General features: G+C 45.7%; 2 protein-coding genes across 2 annotated transcripts in view; both read left to right on the forward strand.

Moving 5' to 3' along the window:
* Positions 1 to 655, forward strand: part of sncb (synuclein, beta) — a gene marked incomplete at both ends in the record, with an annotated part of 10,147 nt that extends 9,492 nt beyond the window's left edge. The window contains one exon of the mRNA XM_080527120.1: positions 623 to 655. Coding sequence (XP_080383246.1) covers positions 623 to 655 — 33 coding nt within the window. The remainder of the gene's footprint in view (positions 1 to 622) is intronic.
* A 1,446-nt stretch (positions 656 to 2,101) lies between these two features.
* On the forward strand, positions 2,102 to 3,410 carry adirf (adipogenesis regulatory factor; the record flags this gene model as incomplete). The annotated part of the gene is made up of 3 exons (XM_080526885.1): positions 2,102 to 2,180; positions 2,585 to 2,647; positions 3,276 to 3,410. The coding sequence occupies 3 exons, from the start codon at positions 2,102 to 2,104 to the stop codon at positions 3,377 to 3,379; spliced, it is 246 nt and encodes an 81-aa protein (XP_080383011.1). The 3' UTR covers positions 3,380 to 3,410.
* Positions 3,411 to 12,327: the final 8,917 nt, after the last annotated feature.

The following is a 12,327-nucleotide window of genomic DNA, read 5'->3' on the forward strand; positions in this document are numbered from 1 at the left end:
CTGTACTCCAGCTAGCTCTGCCTGAATGGGTGTGGTGGTGGTAGTGACGCTCAACCACCCAGTGCATTATGGGTAGAGTCAGGGGCTTTCCCTGCATTGCTGTAAACATGGAGCCTCAGAGCAGCTCTCAGCTGCAGCCCTGACCAGCGCTGTTTCTGTCCCACCGTACAGCCACAGGGAGGGTGGAGGGACAGAACATGAATCCCATCAATAATCACAATGTTTTAGGGTGAATAAATGGCCTTCAGGAATTTCATAAATATCTGTTATATATCTGTCTTATTAGCATGTTTTAGGAGGCTGGTGTAGTGATGGAGGGATGCTAAGACTGTGTCTCTGGTGTCCTTGGAGCTGGTGTAGTCTAGTACTGCTCTCTAGTGGAGTTTATTGGTCATAGCATTATTATCATTTCTTACCGTAGCTGGTTAGCAAAGAACATTCTGTCCTTAATGCCAGGTTCTATTCTTTTTAGACTGAATTAAATGAGTCTGGATGGGTTCTCTACAGCTCTGGAAATAGCCTTTCTGTCAGAAATCATAGAATTCCACTGGCTCTCGTCCTGCCTATGTGAACTTTGTCTCCCTCCCTCTGAAATGTTTTCATCTCTCTCGTCTTTCCACAGGAGCAGACCCAGGACTACGAGCCAGAGGCATAAAGCCCACATTCCAAGTTACCATCCAGCCAGCAGCACAATAACGTTTGTAACTATAAAAAGGACAAATGCTGAAACTATCACAATAAACCCCTGTTGCAAAAAAGTACAAAAAACAACAAGCATTCCCACAGAAAATAATGTTCTTCCTTCAAGACAAATCTTTTATGATGATATTCTATTGTAAATGTCATGTTGGTGTAATGTGTTGGGTGTAGGTATCTATTGAGGTGTAGGGCCGTCCTCTCGGTGTCATTTCCTTGACTCCCTCCCAACGAAATGAGACCAGAGTCAGGAACGTGACTCTTTGTACTCGTGTGTATTTATCTGTATTTATAAATGTGCGATAGATGTTTCTCATCTTCCAATAATGACGTTGGGAGTGAAAAAAATAAGTCCGGTTGCGAACAGATACAATAATATTCTCTAAGTGTGTACAATGCCTGTTTGTGGGTTTCTCTTTTGCATTTACTTTTGAAGCAAGTTATTTATTTAATGTTTTTCAAGTAAGAGTTTTATACATTGTATCTTTATAGTTGCTTGTGAAATCATTCCAGTGGACTATATGTTAGAAATGGACAAACTATACATGTTTGTGTGTGTGCGTGTGTGTTTGTGTGTACTGAAGATTTTAACAAGTTAAAGTCAGTATATTATGTCTTGAAATCATAATGGTTGTCAGATCAATATGTGCTTTAAAATGCAGGAATTGTCAATATAAAGGTTCGTGTGTCAAGCCAGACAAATCATCTGTAAATAAATAAAAAATGAGAAAAAGAGCCCGTTTATTAGTCCAAATGTTCAATGTTCAATACATATAGATGACATCCTTTATATCCTCTCTGTCATCTGTAATGTGTAGACCTCTATGATTGTTTACCTCCTCTGTCTGTCTGTCTGTCTGTCTGTCTGTGTCTCTCTCTCTCTCTGTGCCTGTGTGTGTGTGTGTGTGTGTGTGTCTGTATGTGTGTGTGTGTGTGTGTGTGTGTGTGAGTGTGCGTGTGCGTGCATGTGTGTGTGTGTGCATGCGTGTGCGTGCGTGTGCGTGCGAGTGTGTGAGTGTGTGTGCGTGTGCGTGTGTGAGGATGTGTCTGTGAGTGTGTGCGTGTGTGTGAGTGTGTGTGTTTGAGTGTGTGTGTGTGTGTGTGTGTGTGTGTGTGTGTGTGTGTCTGTGAGTGTGTCCGTTTGGGGGGGTGTGAGACAGACAGACAGATAGAATGTGCTGAGGTGGGTTCAGGGGGGCTCTGTCTCCTGGCAGGACAGGGCCATAGCTGGGATTCCAGTGTAATCTGGTCTCTGTGGTGGGTTTTGTGTTTGTAATCCAGTTGGAACGTGCATGCTTGGTGGTGTCGGCCACAAACAGAGGGTATTAAACTGCCTCTCTCACTTGGTTGTCTGTGCAAAACTGTTCACCGGAGTCTCCAGAAGACCAGCGCAGAGCACAGAGCCATGGCCTCTTTCAAGAAGTCCTTCGAGGGCCTGAAAGGCACCTCCCACTCAGCAGCCAAAGGAGTCACAGAGGCAGCAGGTAGGGTATGGTATAATTATCTCAGAAAAAATAAGAAAATTAATCAGGGGAATCAGTGCAAACTAAACTGCAGTATCACTTAAAACAAAAACAAAACAATCCGGTTGTATAAAGTTGTTGCGTTTACCAATCGTTGCTAGCTTAGGGATCAAACAATGTTACAATGGGGGAGCATTGGACTTTGAGTTTGGTTAGATTTCAGTAATAATACAATAAAAAACTGTTTAACCTACTCTGCAGAAATGGAAGAGGTTTTGGATGAAGATGAAGTGTGTGTGTGTGTGTGTGTGTGTGTGTGTGTGTGTGTGTGTGTGTGTGTGTGTGTGTGTGTGTGTGTGTGTGTGTGTATGTTCATGTGTGTATATGTTCATGTGTGTATGTTCATGTGCTGTGTTTGTTTCCAGTCCAGAAAGCTCAAGAGGCTGTGCAGCAGGTGGCAGAGTCCTCCAAAGAAACAACCAACATAGGTACAGTAACCCTAACCCTAACCCTAACACACAGAGAGGCTGGTGGAGGTAGACATAGGTACAGTACATCACACAGAGAGGTGGTGGAGGTAGACATAGGTACAGTACAACACAGAGAGGCTGGTGGAGGTAGACATAGGTACAGTACATCACACAGAGAGGCTGGTGGAGGTAGACATTGGAGGACACTGTGCATTACAATGAGCCCGTCCTCCTGTCTACCTCCACCAGCCTCCCCCCACTCATTGACCTACTGTAGATGCCAGTGGTGGCTGCTACCACACTATTCTGTTACAAAATACTTACACTATGGTTTGGCAGTGACTAAGCAATTCATAACCAGAGAAAGGAGTAAACATAACAAGATATCAAACTTGTTTTTGATTTTCTATGAAAATCAGTTTGAAATGAAGTGGATGCAATCAAGGATGCAAGCATTTACCATGTCAAATTACAAATGAACAATTGATTTACATACTGTGTATTTTATGCAATCCGGTTTCATGACACTTTGTAATTACAACAACGAACTAGGGTGGCCTCTACAACACCAGGTGTTGTCATGCATTACCATGGTATTTGAGCATTTCCCTCCTAACCTAAACCCTCTTTACCTGGCTCTCTCAAGCCGCCCAGGAAGCCAGCAGACAGACACAGACGGCTATCGGGACGGCCGCAGACAAGGCCTCGGACACCATCAAGGAGTTTGGACAGAAACTGGGCACCAAATAATCCCAGGGACACTGAGAGAGCCTGCTGAATGGGAACCCTGTAGAGACGGCGTCTGGTTAGAGATGTGTGTGTGTTACTGTGTTAGTCTGGAAAAAACTATGTAGGAGGGAGGAATCCTGTCAGCCAGAGACCAACACACAAGGCAGAGAAAACATTCCATAAGGAAAACGGTCTAATTTTCCCAACTGAGTATCTTTGGAATAGCTTTCTTTTTTCCCCGTGTTTTATCATATTTGATTATTCTTTTTGACCAAAGATAATAAAGAGATATGCTCTCTTGTTGAAGGATATTCAAATCTGACCGCATACATGAACCACAAAAACCTCCAACACTGAAGCACATACAATATTAACGTCTATATGTTTTTTACAACCAAAATGCTCAACTCATGTTGACATAATGTATACTGTCGGCCTAGTCTCTATGTCTCTTTAGAGAAACCTTTCTATATTGATGTATTATACTGCACGTTTACGTAACAGGGTGATATAAATAGTTACGAAATAAACATGGTTTCTGTTGACCGCATCGCCGAGTAAGATAGGGTGGTACAGCCTGTCATTATGCGTCATTATACGTGTGCGTATGGTGGTTATCATTCATGGGCTCAGTGATAGCAGGAGAACCTTTGGCAGCCTGTGGCCTCCTGTCGGGTGTTCTATCTGAGCTGTTTACTCTGGCCTCGCTTAGCTCACCTCCCTCTTTCCATCACACCACCGGTTGCTAGGAAACAGAACTCAAAGTGCGGCTAAGGATGGGATTGGTGGAGGCCTTGGGAATGGTGATGAGCGCTCTGCCGGCGGGAACGTAGTGTTCTATAGCCAAGCTGTGGCTGAAAGCTGAAACAGGAACCCACAAAAAGAGAAAGCGAGGATGAAAAACCTGCTTCCTACACGGTTTCTTTGAAGCGTGTAGAAATATCAACGCTCATTGACCCCACCTGGGTATCAACGTGCAACGTTTTTTTTTTTTTTAAAGGATGTGCGGGAATGACTGTAATGGTTTACTGGAAGTGTGTGTGTGTGTGTGTGTGTGTGTATGTGTGTGTGTGTGTGTGTGTATTTATATGTGCGTAGGTGATAACAAATTCACCTCGCTCCAGGCTTCTCCAGCAGTTGATCCGTTCCCTGTGATAAGAACATGACCTTTGAAATGGTTTTACTGCTGAGGAGGAGTCTTACATTCTTTCACATACAGTAGCACACCACACTTAAACAGTCATTTCTATGACCCCACTCACACGCAGGCTTCAGCCCATGTACAACACAAAATATCGTGAGCTTAGAATGATAAGGTTCTATCTCCGTTTAGGGTAGTTCAGAGATACTGAGCGTCACAGTTTTTACATTCCATTATGTTTTGTGAGATGGAACCTTTGTATTTTATTCATTTCTAACTAAAACATTTCAACATTTAAAAAATAACACCACACAGGCATTAATAAACACCTAATGGATCAGATTATGTAAAAAAATAAATTTTGAACAAAAATGGATAAGAACCTTATAATTCTAACGTCACAATATATCAGTCTCTTAGGAGTTTTGTGAACAGGGTGTCTCTCTACATATTCCTTCACCATGATGAGACTGTTCATATCCCTGGTGCATCAGTCCCTGTGAAACTGATGTTGAGTTTCCACCTACAGTACCCTTTACAACGTGATGCCTCTACTACACACATAAATACTGTCCATACAGCATTATATCGGTATCCTTAACATGCATGGAATAAACCTCTCCTCCATGCATATTTACTCTCCACTGGGGATTTTAATTGAGTTTAGTTTATATGATGAATGATGGCAATGTATACATCTCAATGAAGGCAGCATGTGTGTATGATTCCTCTACATACAGTAGTGTTTGGTCCTCTACATACAGTCTAGTGTTTGGTCCTCTACATACAGTATAGTGTTTGGTCCTCTACATACAGTATAGTGTTTGGTCCTCTACATACAGTATAGTGTTTGGTCCTCTACATACAGTAGTGTTTGGTCCTCTACATACAGTCTAGTGTTTGGTCCTCTACATACAGTATAGTGTTTGGTCCTCTACATACAGTATAGTGTTTGGTCCTCTACATACAGTAGTGTTTGGTCCTCTACATACAGTATAGTGTTTGGTCCTCTACATACAGTATAGTGTTTGGTCCTCTACATACAGTATAGTGTTTGGTCCTCTACATACAGTCTAGTGTTTGGTCCTCTACATACAGTAGTGTTTGGTCCTCTACATACAGTATAGTGTTTGGTCCTCTACATACAGTAGTGTTTGGTCCTCTAAATACAGTCTTGTGTTTGGTCCTCTACATACAGTATAGTGTTTGGTCCTCTACATACAGTAGTGTTTGGTCCTCTACATACAGTATAGTGTTTGGTCCTCTACATACAGTCTAGTGTTTGGTCCTCTACATACAGTAGTGTTTGGTCCTCTACATACAGTCTAGTGTTTGGTCCTCTACATACAGTATAGTGTTTGGTCCTCTACATACAGTCTAGTGTTTGGTCCTCTACATACAGTAGTGTTTGGTCCTCTACATACAGTCTAGTGTTTGGTCCTCTACATACAGTATAGTGTTTGGTCCTCTACATACAGTCTAGTGTTTGGTCCTCTAAATACAGTCTAGTGTTTGGTCCTCTAAATACAGTCTAGTGTTTGGTCCTCTAAATACAGTCTAGTGTTTGGACCTCTACATACAGTCTAGTGTTTGGTCCTCTACATACAGTCTAGTGTTTGGTCCTCTACATACAGTAAAGTGTTTGGTCCTCTACATACAGTATAGTGTTTGGTCCTCTACATACAGTATAGTGTTTGGTCCTCTACATACAGTAGTGTTTGGACCTCTACATACAGTATAGTGTTTGGTCCTCTACATACAGTATAGTGTTTGGTCCTCTACATACAGTATAGTGTTTGGTCCTCTACATACAGTATAGTGTTTGGTCCTCTACATACAGTCTAGTGTTTGGTCCTCTACATACAGTAGTGTTTGGTCCTCTACATACAGTATAGTGTTTGGTCCTCTACATACAGTATAGTGTTTGGTCCTCTACATACAGTATAGTGTTTGGTCCTCTACATACAGTATAGTGTTTGGTCCTCTACATACAGTCTAGTGTTTGGTCCTCTACATACAGTAGTGTTTGGTCCTCTACATACAGTCTAGTGTTTGGTCCTCTACATACAGTAGTGTTTGGTCCTCTACATACAGTCTAGTGTTTGGTCCTCTACATACAGTCTAGTGTTTGGTCCTCTACATACAGTCTAGTGTTTGGTCCTCTACATACAGTCTAGTGTTTGGTCCTCTACATACAGTATAGTGTTTGGTCCTCTACATACAGTAGTGTTCGGTCCTCTACATACAGTCTAGTGTTTGGTCCTCTACATACAGTATAGTGTTTGGTCCTCTACATACAGTATAGTGTTTGGTCCTCTACATACAGTCTAGTGTTTGGTCCTCTACAAACAGTCTAGTGTTTGGTCCTCTACATACAGTCTAGTGTTTGGTCCTCTACATACAGTCTAGTGTTTGGTCCTCTACATACATTCTAGTGTTTGGTCCTCTACATACAGTCTAGTGTTTGGTCCTCTACATACAGTAGTGTTTGGTCCTCTACATACAGTAGTGTTTGGTCCTCTACATACAGTAGTGTTTGGTCCTCTACATACAGTAGTGTTTGGTCCTCTACATACAGTAGTGTTTGGTCCTCTACATACAGTAGTGTTTGGTCCTCTACATACAGTATAGTGTTTGGTCCTCTACATACAATAGTGTTTCGTCCTCTACATACAGTATAGTGTTTGGTCCTCTACATACAGTATAGTGTTTGGTCCTCTACATACAGTCTAGTGTTTGGTCCTCTACATACAGTATAGTGTTTGCTTAGATTGATTACAGCCATGTCATCAGCTCAGGTCTCCCTCCTTACAAGTATTTCTCTACAGCAGCACACACACACACACACACACACACACACACACACACACACACACACACACACACACACACACACACACACACACACACACACACACACACTCACACTCACACATATAGGATACAGCTTTTTCCTCTTTTTGTAATCTAGCACAGTCACAAGTATAAGCCACTGAGTTGCTATGAGAACGATGTAATAATTATTATAATTTGCCGTTGATTAGAGAGCTGTAGAGAGACTTTGTCATCACATCACCTCTCACTGCCAGAAACCCACGGTGGTTTCCAGGGAAACTGGAAATGTGAAGCTTTTCAACACTCACAGCCACAGCAAGAGCCCAAGGATTCTTCTGGAAACAAAACCTGTAGCTACTGCAATCAACATCCATCAACAGAGGAGGTAGAGGGACACACTCGTAGCTTGATATATCTTTTTACAGAAAGATATATTTAATGATATCAGAAGCGTTCATCTCGGAGTCAGTGTGGACAATGCAGAGGTTGGACTGTTGAGGTATTTATCATTTGAGGTAGGCTATCTGAAACATCCCTTCGAACAGAATATGCATATTTGTACATATTCTTTTTAAAATGTATATTGTTTCTCTTTTGGATAGTTGAATTCATCCCATAAGTACATTTTCCTGCTAAATAATGATCATGGTGACTGCTGAAGTGATGTGTGTGGAGGAAGCTTTTGAAACAGCCAGCAGAAGTCAATTGCAGATGAAATCATCTGTTCCTATCTATGTTTAGACCTAGATTGTCTTACGTATATGGAAATATAGGGTAAATAGTGTTTGAATGCTTTATATCTCTCCTGCAATGTACATACAGTATCATCTGTACATTTTATATATCTATATCTATATCTATATATCTATATCTATATCTATATCTATATATATATATATATATATATATATATATATATATATATATATATATATATATATATATATATATAAATAGACATGGGAGCAGATTACAAATGTGTCACTAATTTTATTATGGACTGGAACAGCAGCATAGTCTGGATTGGCTTTAACGGGCTAGTGGTGAACAGTTAAAGTCCTTGAGAGTTACAATAGTAAATGGATATCGTTTTAGCAACATTGAATGGTGTTTAATTTCAAATTGTCATTTGAATTGATACTTCACAAATCAAACATCTTGAAATATGCTGGTACCATCTGAGCTTCAGCATGTCCTTGTGGGTAAATAGTTTCTCTTTCGTCAGCGTCATGGTGATCGTCATGGACCCTGGTGTAGAGGGAGAATGGCAAGCCTGAGGGACCAGATCCAACAACCTACCTGAAGACCACAACACTCCTGACATGACGGAGCCCGGAGTGTGTAAGGACAGCGCTGACATCAACCCCACACCAGAAGGGCTTCATATAAACACCAGCCACCAGCCCACGAGTCAAGACTGTCCAGTAGAGCTCCCCATGAACACTGGTAATGGTGTGGAGGGGGCAGAGGGGGCAGAGGTCTCAGAGCGCAGGGACACAGCTCTCTCACCAGCGGAGTGTGTGGGTGTTGTCGTCCAGCTGGACTCCACGCCTGCAGAGGACAAAGGTCAGAGAGACACTGTCCTCCCAGCGACAGACCAGCCCGGAGTTGAACCTGCTTCAGAAGTTCAACACGCCACAGTACCGAACGACACCCAGGAGAACAACCCGACCGAACCCCAACCGGTTGTCAATGTGCTCCCTTCCCCCGAGAGTGATCTGTCACACACAGGAGGAGGAGGAGGAGGAGGTCAGATGAAGAGGGAACACTCTTTATTGGAAAAAGGGACAAAAGAAGAAGAAGGGAGGAGGGCCACGATGGAAGAGAGAGAAGAGAAGGAGGAGGAGGAGAAGACAGAGAAAGAGGAGTGGAGAGAGTCAATTAACCCCTGCACAGAGCCTCCCCCTCCTCCCCCTCCTCCTCCCCCTACTCCTGCGTCTCCGGCCAGACAGCAGCACATCCAGACCCAGGTGAGCCTGGAGGTGGTCCAGTGTCACTCCGTGGCCACCAGCCCCATGACCCCCCCCGAGGGCGCAGCGGCGGCCGTCTTCCTCTTCCCGCGCTCCTCTGGCGGACGACAGGTGGAGTACCGTTCCGTCGCCACGGCGCCCATGACCCCGAAAACGCCCACCACCGCCGCCACCGTCAACTTCGCAGAGGTGGAGTACCGCTCCGTCGCCACGGGGCCCATGACCCCGAAAACGCCCACCACCGCCCCCGACTTCCCAGAGACCAGCGTGGGGGGAGAGAGGGAGCAGAGGACAGAGGCGAGGAGGGAGGAAGAGAGGACGAAGGAGAGAACGGAGGGGGAGCAGACCGAGCAGGAGCGTGGTGATGATGACGACGGGAGGGAACCTGCAACTGAAAGTAAGCCAGACCCTGCGGCGGTGTGTCCTCAGCTGGGTTCTGTCCCAGCATGGACCACCACTCCGAAGGACTCAGACGTGTCCCCAGACACCGCCGTGAAGTGCCCTCAGATCGAGTGGGTAGACTCGGAAGGACGCAGTTACACGCCTGACGATGAACCGACGACGACAGATCGACAGCAGCGTACGCGCTACGGGCCGACGGTAGAGGCTGGCGATCAAGAGATTACGATTCTGGTGACCCACCATGACAGCGGTGAAGACGAAGAGGAGGAGGAGGAGGAGGTGGAGGTGGAGGAGGAGGAGCAGATGGAGGGAAGAGAGGAGACTGAGTCATCCATTCCCTCCACCGAGCCTGTTATGTTGAATTCAGATGAACGTGAGGAGCTCAGTGACGAGGCCAGCGTGGTTCTAGAGTGCTCTACTGAGGTGAGCAGTGCAGGGGATGACGCCCATCGCATACGAGACGACAGCGTGGATGGCGGGGGGCGCAGTGACCCGCCTCGACAGGATCCGGAAACCACACCGACAAACTCTAACCCCTCGCAGCGGCAAAACAAAAAGGAGGGTTCCCTTTTCTCCGGTGAAAATGCCCGACCAGAAACAGACCTCGTGACATCACACACCTCCAAGTCTCCAAGTCGAAACAAACACCCAACCGGCCAATCAGGGAACGAGGACACAGAGACAAGTGATGAAGCGAGGGAGAGCCTCCGACTCAAGCGGACTGAACTCTCCCCCCTGCAGCCTCCCCCTCCTCCTGCGTCTCCGGCCAGACAGCAGCACATCCAGACCCAGGTGAGCCTGGAGGTGGTCCAGTATCACTCCGTGGCCACCAGCCCCATGACCCCCCCCGAGGGCGCAGCGGCGGCCGTCTTCCTCTTCCCGCGCTCCTCTGGCGGACGACAGGTGGAGTACCGCTCCGTCGCCACGGCGCCCATGACCCCTAAAACGCCCACCGCCCCCGACTTCCCAGAGATCAGTGTGGGGGTGGGAGAGAGGGAGCAGAGGACAGAGGAGAGGAAAGAGGAAGAGAGGACGAAGGAGGGAACAGAGGAGGAGGAGGAGGAGGAGAAGGAGGAGAGACCAGAGGGGGAGCGAAAGGAGGAAAAGACGACGGAGAAAACGACGGCGGTGAAGACGGAGGAGAAAAAGCAGGAGATCGTTACGGAGGAGAAGAGACGGGAGGAGGAGAGAGAAGAGGCGGAAGAGAAAACGGAAGAGAAGACGGACGAGGAGGTGCAAGAGGTGCGTTGGGACGAGAAAGGGATGACCTGGGAGGTGTACGGGGCGGTGGTGGAGGTGGCCGTGCTGGGCTCAGCCATCCAGAAACACCTGGAGAAACAGGTGAAGAAACACAGGAACCACCCCTCTCTGCCTCCCCCCCCTCCTCTCAGCCTCACTGCAGCTCCCTTCCCCCCCTCCACCCCTCCCCCCACCTCCAGGGCCAGCCAGGGGGGGGGCTCGGGGAAGGGCCGCGCCGGGAAGAGAGGAGACGGGGAGGGGAAGAGGGGCAGGCGTCGACGGAATCCCTTCAGATTGCTGATGCAGAACGTGCAGCAGCCCAACTGCTGCTCCAGAGCTCACACGGCCGAGTGAACGACTGTGATCCTCCAGAGCTCACACGGCCGAGTGAACGACTGTGACCCTCCCCTGCCTCAGGCTGTAGCCTTCAGAGCTACCAGGCTAACTCCATTATTACAGCCAAAAGACTGCAGTCTAACCACACAATCAAGCTTTTACATACACATTTATCAGCCAGAATCACCTACTGTAAACTGCAGTATCACAGTATAGGACTACAGGCCAATGACATTATTTCAACCACAGGATCACACAGTGCATGCTAATTGAACTAGCTGAGCCTTCTGGTTTGCAACAACCTGTTTCACGCATGTCTACTAAGGACGAGAAACTGCCTCACATGGATAAAGCAGAAGAAGAAATGCTTGTTTTTGTAATGCAGCGCAACACACAATTGCCATCATTCTGGATAACAATAAGCTCTACATAACGCAGTAAGAACAAGAACAAAAAAAGAGACAGTCTTTCATCTGTGTGAGATGTTGGCACTGCGACACAGACTACGAGAAAAATAGATTTCAGGCAGGGGAGGCTGGTGGTGATTCCATGCATTACAATGAGCCCATCCTCCGATTTCTACTTTCACCAGCCTCCCTAAATGCATTGATGAAGCCAACATCGACTTTTTTTTTCTAACACCTTGTACATTTTGGATGTTATCTTTACTTGTTTTCTTTGGACTGTTTCTATCCATATATCTACCCATCCATCTTTCTTTCTATCTATCTATCTTTCTTTCTATCTATCTATCTATCTTTATTTCTATCTATATTTCTATCTTTTTATCTATCTATCTATCTATCTATCTATCTAATCTAATGTGACCTGAATCAATTCAGAAAGTGATGTTTTTCATTGTATTCTTTACATAAACGGCACAGCATGCAGCCGCAGCTCCCTGCTGCCCCCTGCTGGCTGCTGATTGGCCAAGCAAGGCTGTGTCTGATTGATGCCCTTCGTAATGGATTTGATGTCTATAAGGTTCTTCTTCGGCAGTTGTAGCTTGGAGTACTAATGGCTCTACACCACACCACTGATCCGCA

The sequence above is a fragment of the Nansenia antarctica genome (assembly GCF_963989245.1).
Source record: "Nansenia antarctica genome assembly, chromosome: 3".
In the NCBI taxonomy this organism is placed as follows: domain Eukaryota; kingdom Metazoa; phylum Chordata; class Actinopteri; order Argentiniformes; family Microstomatidae; genus Nansenia; species Nansenia antarctica.